We start from the raw sequence: 18,222 nt of genomic DNA, 5'->3' as shown, positions 1-18,222 counted from the left end.
TATGATAGCATCCAGAGTTTCCGAGACTAGCTGTATTGTAAAGCACTCGAGCTGTTTGTAATTTTCTAAACAAGTGCGAGCTGAGGGACATGAAACCTTTGTAATGTAGAACATGGAGAGAGAACATTATGTGAAAGATAAAGGCAGGGGTAGGCAAAGATATTTTGGTCTACTTAAGATCTTGTTTAGTATACCTGACCTAGCTTGCAAGACTTTTTCTTTTCTTTTTTTTAAAAAGTTTGATGCGCCTGCACCAAATAATGCTTCTTTTGAATCCGAGCTATGCACTGTGCTGTTCAATCAAAGGACCGTCTGTTCCATGCTGGCTCCATTATTGTTACTTCGAAACCTTATGTTTCCACTTCAGTTTTCAACCACCTTTATATAAACACACAAAACAAAGCAACCACATTGTTCAATCGTAAATGTGCTAACAAAATGGAATAGATGCCAAGCCATTCGTTGGTTGACTTACAAGAAGTGAAAACTCTTTCAAACAGTGCTGTCTTTGGTTGAAGTCAGTCCAAGATTGTCAACCATTGGTGTGAGTTTGAAGCAGGTCAACCTGCTTTTAATAACAGTTGCGAATGAGAAATGTGTCATTTGACAAAAAAATCCACCTCATACTGTATGACACAGTTCAAATTTTGGAAACATCTTAGAGGATACATTTTAAACAACATATTCTGGATGCTTGTTGGCTATTTTTCGAATCTTGAATTTTAAATAAAATAACTAAGCTTTTGATAAGTTATTCAATCAGTCAAGTGTGTCCTAACTTTTCACTGGTATTATATATCTATCCCATAATTCCTGTAAACTCTAGTTATTCCAGTTCTAGGACCCACAAGGTCATTGTTTTCCATTAATGCGTTCTTTGCCTTCTGTCCTGCAGCGGTTCAGTGCCCTAACATTGAGAGCTTGCTCTCAGAACACATGGTATGGCATCTCATCTCAGGCTTGCTGAATGAGTTCGGTGCACGGATAATGCTAAGCTGTTCCCCCGGCTACTATCTGGCAGGCAGGAAGACCATCAAATGCTTAGCTAATGCAACATGGGAAGGGCTGGAGGAGAAGTCTACCTGCAAGAGTAAGATTGCATTTACAGAAACAGAGTCACTTGCACATGCATTTCTTTTATTATTATTATTTTTGGAGTTTGGCTGTTTTATCAACTCCTTTCAGTGTATGTCTATCATCTGTGATCATGGAAGAAAGAAAATGGCATGAAAGTGCATAGTGGATGATAACGACCATTTTGGACTGAACTATTCTTTTACAAAGACCCCACAATAAAAGCACAATTGAATTCCAAATTCCGCTCTTGGGATTTCACAAAAAGATCACTGTGTTAATTACCAGACAGTGTTCATTGTGAGCTAATGAAACAAATACATTAGGGTAGCAAATATGTCTGAAATCTGGCTGCTCTCTATACCATGTCTCATTTATTTCTCCACTGATCCAAGCGTAATCCTCTGGATTTAGCATGAGCGCATAAGATGCCATCCACTGCTTAGTCATTTCTGATCGTGGCCAGGTTTCCACCACTGGGACAGGCTGTGTAAACAGTATCATGGTGATTAAGTCTTTGGTGAAAAATGCTTCAACTAATTCGAGGTCAGAGAGCAAATGTAAATATTCCAATCAGAGGCAGCTTAATTCTGAATGTGTGTATGCACCATGATGTTGTTAATGAAAGGAACAGATGCAAACAGCTGGGGCTTCCGTTGTAATTTGAATTCTTAAACTGTCATAAAATTAATGTGGATTGATTGTATAATTACTGCATGCACCTAACAATGCTATAGTGCTGTTTTGCTAAGGTAAGTATAGCTATTATTATTGCTCATACTCAGGGTTGTGGGTCTTAACAAATTCCTTGCCCCAAGTATGAAATTTCTTGTGTATTTAATCCTGTATTTGTCACACTACACATGAGATATATCTTGATACCAGAATATCATGGAGGCTTTGAGGGTAACCTCTTTTGATCAGAAACCACACATAACAACGTAGAATTTAAATGAGCTAAAAAAAAATAATAATTAATAAACACCTTTGCAACCGCATATAGATGCGCTGACACTCAAAACTCCATAGCACCATGGCAAACATTTTACATGGCCAATCACCTCTCACATTTCCTTCAGAAAATGTAAGAATCTAGTGGTAACACTATTTAAAAGACTAATTCTCATGATTAACTAGAATGCATATTACTAATATGCTGGCTGTTTACTAATTCTAAAGCACATATTAAGTGCCTTTTTCTGCATGACCATATTTTGATAACACTTTATTGTAGGGTCTCTTATCTAGTTGCTTAGTAGCATGCATATTACTTGAATATTAGCCATTTATTAGTACTAATTAAGCTCATATTAATGCCTTATATTATGTGACCTTATTCTACATCCCTAATGGGAAAAGTTGTAGTTAATAGTCAATGTGCGTTTCCTATTCTAAAGTGTAATTTATAACTCACATTATAGATCTCTTAATCATATCCCATGCCTAAATTTAACAACTACCTAACTAACTATTAATAAGCAGCAAGTTTCGAAGTTAATAGTAAGTTAATGGTGAGAATGGGACCTTAAATTAAAGTGTGACCTGATTATCTTTACAAATCTAGAAGAGTACGAATGTATGGATTTAAAGTGTGATAATTAACTAAATGTTCATTTTGATTTCCATTTTAGTTATTTTGTGTTGTTATACTCTGTTATTGTTCTAAATTTTGAGAAAGCAGTAGCAATATACACTCAGAAATGAAGAAAAGATGTCACTGGGACGGTACCTAACAAAAATGTACCCTTTGAAAAGGTACCGCCCCAGTGACAGCTTTTGTACTTTTATTTCTGCGAGGGAAGAGCACTGTAAATAACAATGAGTGTACAAACTTTTAACTGGCAGTGTACTGCTATTACCCTTGACATGTCCACCAATATATAAACACATCTGTGTTGCTTTTAGCCATAGCCTCTTCACCCCTCCATTTCCTGCTAGCTACTGTGAATAAGAATGGCATATTGTATCCATCATCATCAATGTGACCTTTTTCAGCTAAACATGCCAAGTGTATTCAAGAAATTGGAATGGCTTTTCCCCCCAGTTATTTCCTGTGGGGAGCTTCCATCCCTTCCTAATGGCAGGAAGATGGGCACTCTGACTACCTATGGTGCCACAGCTATCTTCATGTGCAACACAGGGTACACTTTAGTGGGCTCGCACGTGAGGGAGTGTCAGGCTAATGGTCTCTGGAGTGGAGATGAGACCAAATGTCTGGGTAAGTAGCATCTTTCAGCAGTGTTCTCTGATTGGATGTTATTATTACTGAGTCATTCATGTGTAGAGCAAAGCAAATCTGTTTACTGGATGTATTTCTAGTCTATTATAGTATGCTTGTATAGTTCTAGTTATTGCACAGGACTAAGAACAATGTGATTTCCCCTAAGTAGGACATGTTCCTGGAAAAACATCCTTAGTTGGCCCCCAACAATGTTCCTATTAGGCATTCACAGCCTTAACCCTAAATTCACATAGTCTTGTGTTGCCAGTGTTAATTTATGACTTCCGTAGTGCTAAATAATCCTGGAAATAGGGGAAATACTTGAGCAAGCATTGAGAGCAGCTCATCTGAGGTCTGCCACTGTGTGACAATCAGCGCTGACCCTAGAACACATCACCTGCTGCTTGACCAAACAGCACAGAGGGCATTTCAACGAAATGTCAGGCAGTGACTCCCGGAGTGCTCTCTGAACATAACGCTGATATTTCCATACCTCATGCTCTGTAAAATGCCTAGTTTGAATCTGTGTTTGTGATACGTTTGTTGATTCTGACCACTCTTTTTTTTTTTTTTTTTTTCAGCTGGTCATTGTGATTCTCCGGATCCAATTGTTAATGGCCACATCAGTGGTGATGGATCTAGTTATAGAGACACAGTCGTTTATCAGTGCAACCTGGGCTTTCGGCTCATAGGGACATCGGTTCGTATCTGCCAACAAGACCACAGGTGGTCAGGCCAAGCACCTGTGTGTGTTCGTAAGTGTCTTTTATTTATATATTTAGTGTTTATGTATTGATTCTTTAGCCATTTACAAAAATAAATAAATAATTAATTAATACTGGCACTTAGCTATTCTATTATATTCTATTCACTCTAATTTATTTAAAATAAAATAACCTTGCTATGTGTACTGTGCTAAATTAAGGTAGTAAGGAGTATGCTGGGTTTGAAATACTTATAATAGTTATATAAATTAGTTAAAATATTTAATGCATTAATTTGAGTTATTAATTTGTCATCTGGTGATACCGATTAATTACAAGACATCAGATTATTTGCCGAAGAATGTATTAAGTGACAACCATAATTTTAACAAAAAAATGTGTAGCTTCAACGCATGCATAAGCCATGCCAGCAGCTTTGAAAAAGAAGTGATTGACCATTCTCCTTTTCTCAACAGCCATAACCTGTGGCCATCCTGGAAACCCTGCAAACGGTCGGACAAACGGCAGTGAGTTCAATCTCAACGACGTGGTCAACTTCACCTGCAACACAGGCTATTTGTTGCACGGTGCATCCAGAGCCCAGTGTCGCATGAACGGACAGTGGAGCAACCCTCTTCCTGTGTGCAAGGGTATGAACCTTTTAAAAAACACGACTTTACTGTATATCAAATGCTTTCAGGCAACCTGTCCTTTGTTGAGAATCTCAGTGGAGACGCAGGCTCGAACACCGTCTTGTTATGCGAGAAGCTCCTTAGTGAGGCTGTTTAACACCCACAGCTCATGGGCTCAGCATTAACAGAGCGAAACCAGCATCTGTGCTCAGCAGTCTGAGTCAGCCAGTGAATGACAAGAAGCAATGTGCAAATAATTCTCTGTGTGTCATTTCCCATCTTGAAGTGTTGATTTGAAAGTCAAATGGGTCTGCAGCAACCCGTGTGACATTGTGGGATGCTTTCTGACATTAAGTAGGAGTAACCGTGCACATCTTGTCACTTTAATGATTCATTAATGTGCAAAGGAAGTTGTTGATGGTGGCCTGGTGAAACTGAATCGTGACAGTGTAGTGAAGGTAGGTCAATGCATCTGAGATGGACAATTCCCCACAGGCTCAGCCAGAGCCCAGGGAAAAAGCTCTCAGCAGGGAGAAAGGCATGGCATTCCTCTGAGCAGATGCATTGTTAAAGAAAACAAGCCCAAGTTGAGTTGATATGAGCTTTGTGTTTTTGATATAGTATTTAGAAAATTACTAACCTTCTTTTTTCTCCAATTATTATTATTTGTTGACATTTAAATGAGAAATGTTGAATTGTTACATCTAAATTAAAAAGGTAGAACTCACATGCAAAAAAGTACATTTATCCTATACACATGAATAAGAAATCTAATGCACTTTGTAAAACTTAAATACAATTATACAAAACCACTGTTAATACACCCAATTTTAATGATCATATAGATTTGAAAATAATAATACTTTGCATTACTCATATAAATAAGAAGTAGTAACTGGCATATACAATTGTAAAAAATAAGATTTGTAAAAAAAATAAATAAATAAATAAATTCCCAAGTAATTGTTATTGTTTTTCAGCTGTCAACCATATGGCAATTATGCTGCCTTATTCTTATTCTGAGCTGTGTCCCTCTAAGATATTTATTTTCAAGGTACGCTCAGATGAAACCATGATGTCTCACAAAGAAAAACACACCAATAACAGGTGTCAATTATCAACATTTTAGCTGCTTGTCCACCCACTTTTCTTTTCCCCGGGGACTTAATTGAGTGCCGAGACAATGACAGCTGCCACAGAGGGAAGGCAGTCTGGTTTGTTTCCTCTGGACATGGCCTCAACTTCTATCTTTTTTTTTTTTTTTTTTCTGTTAAATTGTGAAGTGCAGTAACTGAATTTGTACCTGCATGGACGACACAGCATGCCAAGGACATCATGTACACGGTTTGAGTACAGAAAAATGTAATATGACCACATCTGTCAAAATTTGTCAAGACAGTGTAGAAAGAATCAGCTACATGTGTAGAATAACGTTCACTGCATGAATAGATATGTCAGCTTTAGATCAGAATGCATGCATGACATGTTCTAGGTATGCACAGGAAAACAAAAGACGTTTCACTGTTGTGTAAGTGCACAGATAAAAGGCAAAGTAAGTTCTGAAGGAGCACAATTCACCCCCTTATAATTTATATCTTCAAAAAGAAAGTGCGGTTTATGGGTTGATTGAAATTGCTTCAGAGGCTGCACCAGTGATCCTACTGTTCAGCCTCCTCCATTGATTTCTTCTGTCTTTCCGCACTCTGTCAGACATTAAGCATCTGGCTGTTTTTATCTTGCAGTGGTAAACTGCTCTGATCCGGGCTTTGTGGAGAACACGATTCGTCACTCTCAACAGCTCTACCCCGAAAGCTTCAACTACAGAAACAGCGTGATGTATCACTGCAAGAGAGGCTTCTATCTGCTCGGCTCCTCCGTCCTCACCTGCCAGTCAAATGGCTTCTGGGACAGATCACTTCCTAAGTGCCTTCGTGAGTGATAGCCTAATGTTTAGTCTAATACACACTTGTCCAGAGATTCAGTGCCAAAAACCGCTTTGCTGTTGAATACATGTGATGGAATGCTTGAAAAACTTTTTCAAAATTAGAATTGGTTCTTGGTTTCTGTAATATTCAACATTCTTAAAACAAGCTTAATTCATTGGAGAAGCAGGATTATTTAAGATGTTGAGACCTTTTTTTTTAGAGAAAATGTAAGAAAAATAAGCTTAGATCATACTTATATTACACAAGTTATTTAGATTTTTATTTTATTTTTTTAAAGGACAAACTTCTGAGTGATTATCTATGTATTTTGGTTTACATAGATTTTTTTCTTTAAGCCTTAATATTTTTAGCGATTTTGCACAAAAGGGGATACATTTAGAGATGTAACTTTTTAGAGAGGGCTTTTGCATTCTGACAATGTGCTTTACCAAGCTAAAGGTAACTATAACTGTTGAACTGTCAGTGCACTAAAGTCATCTCTTAGAAGTTGCTTTTCTAAATCCATCCTCTTAAAAGCTCCACTATTTCAGCCATAAAGGACCACTTATGTAGCAGACACGACTTTTGTAAAATAAGACAATTACTGCGTTGTCAAAATGTTTGTATTTATTTTTTATTATTTATTATTTATTTATCCAGGAACTAGTGACTTTGGGCTGATACTCGGTGTGTTTCCACCGCAGGAACCAGTAACTAAATAAAGATCCGGGTAAAAAAAATGCCCCTCAGAAAGTCCCTGCTGTCGATGTAGTACTTTTTCAGAAGTTCCAGAACTTTCGGGGGCGGGACTTGAGTGCTAAACATCCTGATTGGTTGAGTTAACGCAGCACTGTGATTTCAACCACCATTAATACGGATCATTTTCAAAATATTACTGTTACTGAGTCATGAAATGTAATTTTAAACATATTTCAGCCGAGAATGTAGTTGTTTAAAACTCAAATCTGTGTTTTTTTTTTTGTTTTTTTGTTTTTTATGAAGACAGCACTTATTTAAAAATGTTTCTCACAGAACACAGAAAGCAACAAGTCTGGGGGAAAAAAAAAGTTCCTGGTACAAAAGTTCTACCAGAAAGACTCGAAGAAGATATTGTAACAATTCATCCATTTATTTATGACCCAGCAAGCAATTTACAGTATATATCGTAGTATTTGGTGTAGGCCCCATCCGTAAATAGCAGTCCGAGGGTACGGATTCAGGATTTCCTGCCTGATGATGAAGGCAGGGGTGCAGTCGACCTCTGTGAGGTTTTAGGAGGGACCATCCTGGTGGTGGTGGGATGGTTGGAGGTGAAGAACATCCTGAAGTGGTAAGGAAGATGGAGAGAAGAAGCTTGTTATTGGTGAGGGAGGAGCCCATCTTGGTGGTGGAGGGGTGGGTGGTGGTGAGTGAAGCGTTCAACATCTGCAAACTCAGACAAGTGTAAGCACAGGTTCTTTTATACTTCTATTATTAGAACGTGATTGGACAATTGAGAAGGTAATAGGTGATGCTAACAATTGAGTCTTCCTGGCAGAGCTTAAGCTAAAGCTTTCATTTCTGGGTCATTTCGGTGGAAACGCAGCAATATTATATTTTAAATGTGTCAAGTTAAGAAAATAGTTCAACATCTCAGGACTCTGCAGGTTTTTTTTCTATTTTGTTGCTCTCCATATATCTGTTTGAATGCAAGCATTCAGCCAATGTGATTGCCTCTTTGGAAAACATCTAATTGGTGTCTGGGTATGGCTATGTTCAAATCTGGATATGGCTATGTTCAAAACTGTATAGAATTTACTTTTCTGCAGTATATAGGTTTTAAGCAGTGCTTTGCGGCACAGTTTGATATTATGGAATAAAAAACTGAAGTTTTGAAGAATCTAATCTGAGTTGGTCCTTTCTCTTTCTTCTGCCACCCATAGCAATATCCTGCGGTGATCCCGGCACACCGCCGTTTGCTGTCATGTCGGGCCAGAAGTTCACCAACAGAGCTGTAGTCCATTACTCTTGCAGCCAGGGCCGAACTCTTGTGGGGAACGCCACGCGCCAGTGTCTGGATGATGGCCGGTGGAGCGGCTCGCCGCCCTACTGCTCCGGTACACACTTCAGCAGGTGGCAGAGCCTCAGGGCGGGAGACTGCAGACCAGCTGGCTAGCTGATCTTTAAGCCTCTGTCTGAGCAGCTCAGCTTACATCAGACTTAAGTGTCTATCTGAGCTCAGACAGATGTTAAAGTTTAAACAGTAACTGCTGTTGACATCAGCACTGACAAAGTTCTTGTTTTCTCCCTAGTCCAGATGATGTGCACATCACGCAGCTCTCTGACATTATATGTTTATGTGATAGGTTTATGAAATAATAACATAAACCAGACTAGAGCATAGCAGTTTGGTAAGAAGTACACACATTCATTTTGTTCATATATAAACTGATTCAAGATAGATCGACCATGAGCCCTAAGATTGGTTTGCTGCTACAGAAGCATATATTAACACCTAATTTACAAATTCATGGTGAAGAAGGAATCCACCAATCAGAGAAGTCAAAAGGAAAACAGTAACTGAACCATAAAAAGGCCATCAGGGACACCCACACTGAAAATTATGTATTCAAGTTAGTGTCCTACACCTTTCGAATAAGAAGAGCACAGGCAGTTCGAGGGATGTGGAGTCACAGAGAAGACAGTTGACAACACAATTGTTGAATAAAGTCTTTATTTGTGTTTTATTTGCTTACAAACATTTCTTGAACCGAGGTCACTGAGGAACGAGAGTCAAGCCTATGTGCATTTCAGGTGATAGTCCGGGATTCTGTGGCGATCCAGGAATTCCTCCTCACGGTTCTCGTCTTGGGGAAGAGTTCAGGCATAAAAGCCTCCTAAGGTTCACGTGCGAAGCGGGCTACATGCCGATCGGATCTTCTGAGCGCACCTGTCTGCAGAACGGGTCCTGGACCGGAACCCAGCCCGTGTGTGAAGGTGAGAGTCACAGATACCTGTAGACTAGGATGTGGCTCTGCACTTGAGATTAATTTGATCAGAAAGCAAGCATTCCTCTGAGCAAATTGTAATCCAGTACAGGCAGTGGCCTAATGAGTAAAATGTATGCTTGAGGGACTAGGGTTTTTTAGTTTGTGCTGTATATTTATAAAGGTTTAAATGTATTCTTAGAAACTAAAGTCGGATCAAATTACGATGTGCTCTCTTTGTTTCTGAACCTCACTTAACCTGCTGTGCTCACTGTTTCCTGAATTGTACACTGTAATTATTGTAAAATTGATCTTTTTATGCTAACCGGCCTAAAATCGGTAATTGCGACTTAACTCAATGACTCTGGTTAGTGGAGCCACACAAAAGGCCCTGTCATTAAGCATAGTATCTAATGATACATTACTTTACTAAGAATCACTCCTCTGGCTAGCTACAAATGGAAACACAGGACATTTTGACATGATTCAGAGTGTGAGCAAAGAATATATATATATATATATATATATATATATATATATATATATATATATATATATATATATATATATACTTCAAATGGTTCCCTTATTTTGCAACTGACCATATTCATGTTCTTTGTCATTGTCCTCCAGATTTCCCATATGCAGTCCCTGTTTGTGTATTTGATCACTGACTCTTGTCTGACAATTAGAACATTTTAAAATAGTTCATGTATAATTTATATTTAGTTTAGATATAGTTAATATAAATTAACAAATAACATTTTCTATTTTCTATTAACTTACCCACACCTAAACATTCATCAATTTCATTGCACAGCTTCATTTTATTTCTCAATATTTAATTTAGTTATTCTCAGATGAAAATAATAATATCACTCAGCAAATAAATCTCATGGAAGCTAGAGGTCTGAATCACCGCAGGAAGTATTTATGCCATATTATTAGAGGACAGCAACAATGTGCCCAATAGCTTAATGTGTTTTATCACTAATTTATTTGTTTGTTTTCAGCTACAGACAGTACAGATGGGGTTGTGTAAAAGAGATTGATAATATACATTATTCAGGGCACATTCATAATTGAATAGGGGCTATAACACATGGCTGAGACAGAACGCTGCGGGTGGTAACTCTTCGGTGGGCTTTAGTACAGTTGTGAGGATACAGACAATACTTTCCAGATACAGACATAAAACACAAGCCTGTTGCTACTTACAAATAATGACTTAAAGGGGTCATATGATGCTGATAAAGAGAACATTATTTTGTGTATTTGATGTAATGCAATATGTTTATGCGGTTTAAGGTAAAAAAAAAAAACACATATATATATATATGTATATATATATAGGAGAAACAATATATATATATATATATATATATATATATATATATATATATATATATATATATATATATATATATATATTGTTTCTCCTCTATGCCCCGCCTTCTGAAATGCATTGAATTTTACAAGACTCATCGTTCTGAAAAAGCGAGATGTGCTCTGATTGGCCAGCTATCCAGTGCATTGTGATTGGCCGAATGCCTAAAGCATGTGATGGAAATGTTACGTGCCTTAACATACAGTATGCCATCTCCCAGGCCAGCAGCATGAGACTAAGGACCAATCCCAATTCTACCTCTTAGCCCTTCCCCTGTTGGTTTCATTTCGCATCAGAGGGAGTGTAAGGCATGTTTATAAACCAAATAACTTAAGCAATTTGTGGGTTAGTCCATACTGGAGATGCAAACCATTTCAAATGATTCAGTTCGATTTGAAAGTGAAAGTGAAAGTGACGTTACATTCAGCCAAGTATGGTGACCCATACTCAGAATTTGTGCTCTGCATTTAACCCATCCGAAGTGCACACACACAGAGCAGTGAACACACACACACACACACTGTGAACACACACCCGGAGCAGTGGGCAGCCATTTATGCTGCGGCGCCCGGGGAGCAGTTGGGGGTTCGATGCCTTGCTCAAGGGCACCTAAGTCGTGGTATTGAAGGTGGAGAGAGAACTGTACATGTACTCCCCCCACCCACAATTCCTGCCTGCCCGGGACTCTAGAGAGCATCTAGAGAGCGTCAGTGCGGATCATTTCAGAAAGATAACAGCTTTAACACCAGCATTCAACACTTTTTTTAAATAAGTCGAGCTCAAAACTCTCTTTCAGTCAGCAGCGAGTTTTTGAAATAACTTGATCCAATGTGGATTATAATCACCATACAAGGCTGAAATATGCACGCTAGGCATTACTTAATAAATACACATTTGTGATAGAGAATAAGAAGCTGAGGTTTATCCAAGCGGTCATATTTACCATGTTTACTAATGTTTAGCGTGCATAGTCTTTTACATCGCTTATAAATATCAATATGATCAATGTATCATGTATTCTATAGTTAAAACATCGATGCTTTTGAATTTGAATATATAACAAAGCATGCAAACAAATGGCCACTTTTATCATGTTCATGTGTGATCGCAATGTTCCAGTGACTTATTTCTTAGTTTTCTGATAACTTATCTTTGTTGGTGAAATGATGAGGTTGCATGATGTTGTTCTGAGAGGTGTGTAAAGGGCGTCTTTTAGTAACGCGCAGCGGAGCTTCAGGCTCCACTATGGAAACCCTGTGCTATTCTGGCCTTGGTGCTACTGGCCCGAGTCTATTTGCCCCGCCCGGCACGCTTTAAGCCCTGGCTCGCACTGGCCCGACAGTGGAAATGCGGCTAATGACTACAGGCCTGTGGCTCTAACGTCTGTAGTCATGAAGTCATTTGAAAAACTGGTGCTGGCCCACCTGAAAGACATCACTGGACCCTTGCTAGATCCTATTCAGTTTGCCTACATAGCAAACAGGTCTGTGGTTGATGCAGTAAACATCGGACTGCATTATGTTCTGCAACACCTAGACAAACCGGGGACTTATATGAGGATCCTGTTTGTGGACTTCAGCTCGGCCTTTAACACGATCATTCCAAACCTCCTCCTGCCCAAACTAACTCAGCTCTCCATGCCCACGTCCATCTGTCAGTGGATCAACAGCTTCCTGACAGACAGGCAGCAGCTAGTGAGGCTGGGTAAATACACATCCAGCACCCGTGCAATCAGCACCGGAGCTCCCCAGGTCTGTGTTCTCTCCCCACTGCTCTTCTCCCTGTACACTATCGATTGAACATTCCAAGGACCCTTCTGTCAAGCTCCTGAAGTTTGCAGACGACACCACACTCATCGGCCTCATTCAGGACGGTGACGAGTCTGCTTACAGACAGGAGGTAAAAGAGCTGGCTGTCTGGTGCACTCTCAACAACCTGGAGCTTAACATGCTCAAAACAGCGGAGATGATCGTGGACTTCAGGAGAAACCTCCCTGCACTCCCCCCACTCACCATCATGAACAGCAATGTGACTGCAGTGGAGTCATTCAGATTCCTGGTAACCACTATCTCTCAAAACCTGAAGTGGGACATTCACATTGACTCCATTGTGAAAAAGGCCCAGCAGAGGTTGTACATTCTCCGCCAGCTGAGGAAGTTTAACCTGCCACAGGAGCTGCTGAAACAGTTCTACTCCACCATCATCAAATCCATCCTCTGCACTTCAGTAACTGTCTGGTTCAGCTCAGCTTCTAAATCGGACCTCAGAAGACTACAAAGGGTAGTCCGGACTGCTGAGCGAATCATAGGTTCAACTCTCCCATCTATTCAAGAACTGTACTTATCCAGAGTGAGAAAAAAGGGCTGTCAAAATAACTCTGGACCCCTCCCATCCAGCACACTCCCTCTTTGAACTGTTGCCATCTGGTCGACTCTACAGAGCTCTGAGCACCAGAACGACCAGACACAGGAAAAGTTTCTTCCCTCAGCCAATCCATTTTATGAACAGCTGATAATAACTGTGGAACACACTACACTATTTATATTTATATTTATAAACACATACACGTATTTATCTAACAAACATACTTAGCGTATACTTAAATTTTTTGCACATAATATACATGTACATGCATAAATGCTCATTGTAACATACCTGCCATACATTGTCAATTTGTATATTGTCTTTCCTTACACACCTATTTGTATTTTTTTCTATTTTTTATTCCTGAAGAGAGCAGTCTTTTTCATACAAAAAAATCCCGCACCCGATGGAGAGGAATGGGGTGGATGATCTTGGCTGCAAGAGAATGAGAAATATATTTCTCCATGACCTCCCTCTCCGGATTGGAAAGCAAATATAATTTGCCTTTAGGCGGAGACGTACCTGACAATAACTCCATAGCACAGTCATAGGGATGATGTGGAGGTAGAGAAGCAGCCCGAGACTTACTGAACACTCTCTTCAGGTCGGGGTACTCACGTGGCACATTAGACAAGTCAGTGTGATCATCCTGAAACACAGAACAAGACAGGGGAACATGTAGACAACATACATGATGTATAACAATATTCATTCCAGGACAAGACAGAATTTTTTCCCCAGTTTATGTGGGGATTATGGAGCACCAGCCAGGGATGCCCCAAAACCACAGGAGCAGCAGGAGTGTCAGTGAACAGAAAGTCAATGTCCTCAGTGGGTTGTCCAGAGTTTAATGGCGACCTTGGAATGTGTGACGGAGGGTAATGGCTGACCATTAAGAGCCACCGCAGAGATGGGCTGAGAAAGTTCCACCATGGGTATCTTAAGTCTTTTAGCCACATTAATGTCTAGAAAATTACCCCCTGCCCCCAAATCCACCAAAGCCTCGCAATCAAAAGTTAATGAATGAAGTGTCAGCATTACCGGTAGTGACGTGACAGAAAGAGAGATTTTTTGAGAGTTGCTTCACCGTCAGTAACCTCTTACCTACTGGCGGGCACCGGCTTTTACTGGACATTGCTGAACGACGTGACCCCCGGCTCCACAGTACAAGCATAATCCTTTCTCTCTGTATCTCTGCTTCTCCTGCTGCGATAGGCAAGATCTGCCCATCTGCATGGGTTGGGGATCAGGGAAAGGGAACTCCCTCTCCTCAGAGACTGATGACATGTTGCTATGATGAGTGACGTCAGGGATTCTCCGTAGTGTCTTCTGTTGGACACGCCTCCTTACTCTGGCATCCACACGAATAGCCAGCTCAATGAGTTTATCCACCCTCATGGGTAAATCCGAGGAATAAATCTCATCCTTGATGGTGTCCGAAAGTCTGTGTAACAACAGGTCCTACTGTGCTTCAGAATTCCAGCCACACTCTGCAGCTAAAGTATGAAATTCGATAGAATAATCGGCTACGGTGTGATCCCCTTGTTGCAGCTCCACGAGAAGTCTAGCTGCCTCTCTGCCATAAGCAGCGCGATCAAATATCTTCTTCTACTCCTCTGAAAACACTTGAAAGAAGCCACAGCACGAAAGTCTCTGTTCCCACACAGTGGTTCCCCAGCGAGCCGCTCGTCCTGTGAGCAGAGTTATAATGAACGCTATCTTAGACTCCTTGGTGGGAAACGATGACGGTTGAAAATAAATATAGAGGGAGCATTTAGCAAAAAATTAGTGACACAACTGGGGCTCCCCGGAATAAAAAGCTGGTGAGGCTCAGGAGAGCGGATATTTTGATCCACGGCAGCTGGTGGATTAGACGCAGGTGGTTGCTGAGAAGAAACGGTCTCTAACTTGAAGCGCTGAAACTGAGTGGTAAGTTCCGTGAGTGACCAGGACTTGGACAGCACGACCCGTAGCCACTCCTCTGCGAGAGTTACCACTGGTTTAAAAGTCTTGTAGTTCTGCCAAGCTCGCTGGTTCCATTTTGGTTGGTTTGCTCTGTCACAATGATCGAGTCACGAGATCCAAGTGCAAGGTAAAAATGTTTTTTTTTTGTAGCTCAGATAGTCAGCAATGAGAACATAGGAAGACGATGGCATAACCCCAGATGAATCACGTCCAGACCACTCAAGCTGCAGTAACTCAAAACCAGCATAGGAATCTCAGGCGGGCGAGGAATAAGATCCAGAGAATGCCAACTCGAGGAACAGGAGCACAACAAGACAAGAGAGACAGACGAGATATCAACGAACCTGCAACATGAACAGGAAGCAAGCCAAACTTAAAGGCAGCGCAAATGAGCTACAGCTGGTGCTCATTAACGCAGCTGTTGCAGACAGACACAATCAGACAGAGACACAAAATAAGCGCACTGACCCATGAACCGTGACATGGATATCACTAGATCCGGACATCACTAGACGAGTCAAAAAAAAACAAAAAACATTACAAACCAGGTTTTTATTGGAACCATTTGGGACATAATTACTTATATTGCCTTTTTACATGTTGCGTTGCGTTGCATATCGCGCTGCGTAAACATGAAACCATGTCTGCATGATCTTAGAAACAACAAACAAACCTACTCTACAGTGCTCAAAACTGTTTCGAGCACATTGAAACTGCGTTTGAATTATCAGTGCCAAATTAATGAAATATAAATAACTTACTTACAATCTGTGAGTCAGAAGTTCCAGACTGTCCTTGCAACGTTTGAAATGCCCCGCTTTATAGAAACAGCCATTGTGCCACAGATGTGTTGCAGGCTAGTCCACATCCATAAAATGCAAAGCATTGATCTGAATATTTGGTTTGGACTGTTCTGGAACAGTTTTTAAATAAAACTTAACCACTGAGTTCTAGTTGTGTCCTCTTTTCGAAGGCCAAACACGTTTTTTCGCTTTCACAACGATGTTCCATTACATTTCAGCGGTGGCAACAGAGAGAATAAAAGTTACTCCTCCTTTCTTTGCGTGAACATTTGGGCGGCGTTATGCAAATCTTTCCACATAATGACGTAGAGATGTGAGGGTGTGTTAGAACGAGCCATTTTAGAGGGGAGGGGTTGACTGTTAACTTTTATAAAGAACATCTTTTGGATTTGAGACTTTAGTCTTTGCAGCTTTACAGATTTTCTTTATGCACCAAGAGCTTGTAACACTCCAAAGAGAAAGAAAAATTTTAAATCGCATCATATGACCCCTTTAAAATTGGGAGCTGTATCTGTTTACAGCAGCCCTGTATTGGGATCCCATTAAATCTTAATTGGTCCAGTATTTCTCTATTTACTTACATTTTATATTATTTAATCCAAGAGGATATGAGGGCCAAATTACAGCTACAAAATGTTGAATAAAGATTAAGTGAGTCCTCTATGTCACCAACTATTTAAACAACTGTTCTGCTGATGTAAATAACCTAGAGATGATGAAACTCCAAATGCAATTATAGAGGTTTAATAATGATTTCTTAACTGTAACTTAACCAACAACTAATTGATATTCAATATGCTCTTGGGGCATAAAAACACCCTTAAATTATTGTTTCTTTAATAGAAATGGAAACAAGTCATTTAAATCTAATTTTCTTTTGCACATTGTTCATCATAATTTAGAAATCATTATTGAAAGCTGTGTCATAGGGACACCTGACCAATTGCAGGTAGTTACCGTGCATCTCTGTGCATGTTTTCAGATTCTAATAAATCTGAACTCTATTGTTATTTGAAAGTACTAGCAAAGAAAATAATTAAAGTTGGAACTAATTTGATCTACCTTTCTAGCAACACTCTAGGCTCCGGTTTCCTGTACTGTTTATTTAAAAGATCCTGTTAAAAATAATTTCACAATAGAAAATTACTTTGCATGAAATTCCTTGTTCTTTCTTTTTAAAAAACAGTCAAAATGTACAATTTAAATATTGGCTGTTGCACATGAGTCGTCATAATTAAGAAAAGTGCTGTCGTAGGGACACACGACCAATTAAAGGCTGTCACGCATCTCTGTGCTATTAGAATTCAAACTCTAATTAACCACATTGGCGCGTATCATCTTTACTGCCCTTATCTGAAAACGACACTTCAAAGTATGAGGAAAAAGAGAGAAAAAAAAACTTGTTAAAAGCTAATTGGAAATGGAAGTTTGTCTACCTTGCCTACAACACTCTGCAGGCTGTAAAACACTGTGATTGTGGTCTAATTTCAAGTGTTTTGCATGATGTGCTAGCCCTTAGATATGTTTCACAGACGCTCTTCTCTTGCGACTGCTGTTTTCAATCCCAAAGGGCTCACATTCTCTCTTTTAACTTCTTTGGGTCTTTGATTGCCTTCCCAGCTGTATCCTGTGGAAATCCTGGAACGCCGGCCTATGCCAGGATCATTTTCAGTGATGGTATGCTGTTTCCTAGCTCGGTGACGTACGCCTGCTGGGAGGGGTACAAGACAACGGGCCTCACCACTCGCCATTGCACCACCAATGGCACCTGGACCGGCTCAGCACCAGATTGCATCGGTCAGAACAGCAACTTTTACTCTTTGTGATTAACAAATGTTTTTTTTAATTTATTTTTTTATTTTTTTATTATTATTATTATTATTTTTTTACCCTGCTTTTGTAATTACACAGGCATTGCTTATGTAATGTACCCTGTGTGCTTCAGGGGTTGCACTAAGTGCACTAATAACTGATGAGTTCTGTCACAAGTCACGTGATCCATCAATGTTAACACAGATTGAACATGTTAACAAAGTTTCTCTTCTTAAGTTAAAAAAAAGGGGGCGACAACAGGAAGAATCGTCATCTCTCCATAAAGTTCAGCAGTTTAAGCTGTGTGATATAGGTTTTGTTTAATAGCCTGTAATGGGAAAATATACAGTGGGGTCCAAAATCTGATAC

At 39.8% G+C, this 18,222-nt stretch overlaps 1 protein-coding gene across 1 annotated transcript in view; it reads left to right on the top strand.

The window, feature by feature from the left end:
* LOC113069715 (CUB and sushi domain-containing protein 1-like) overlaps nucleotides 1-18,222 on the top strand; it is a 169,664-nt gene that overhangs the window by 134,711 nt on the left and 16,731 nt on the right. Inside the window, exons 44-51 of the mRNA XM_026242837.1 lie at nucleotides 896-1,090; nucleotides 3,119-3,292; nucleotides 3,877-4,050; nucleotides 4,476-4,649; nucleotides 6,374-6,562; nucleotides 8,479-8,652; nucleotides 9,350-9,532; nucleotides 17,662-17,838. Of these exons, the coding sequence (XP_026098622.1) occupies nucleotides 896-1,090; nucleotides 3,119-3,292; nucleotides 3,877-4,050; nucleotides 4,476-4,649; nucleotides 6,374-6,562; nucleotides 8,479-8,652; nucleotides 9,350-9,532; nucleotides 17,662-17,838 (1,440 nt within the window). The remainder of the gene's footprint in view (nucleotides 1-895; nucleotides 1,091-3,118; nucleotides 3,293-3,876; nucleotides 4,051-4,475; nucleotides 4,650-6,373; nucleotides 6,563-8,478; nucleotides 8,653-9,349; nucleotides 9,533-17,661; nucleotides 17,839-18,222) is intronic.

The sequence above is a fragment of the Carassius auratus genome, unplaced genomic scaffold, assembly GCF_003368295.1.
Source record: "Carassius auratus strain Wakin unplaced genomic scaffold, ASM336829v1 scaf_tig00002331, whole genome shotgun sequence".
NCBI classification, from domain to species: Eukaryota; Metazoa; Chordata; class Actinopteri; order Cypriniformes; family Cyprinidae; genus Carassius; species Carassius auratus.
This window is presented reverse-complemented; position numbering and strand designations above follow the sequence as displayed.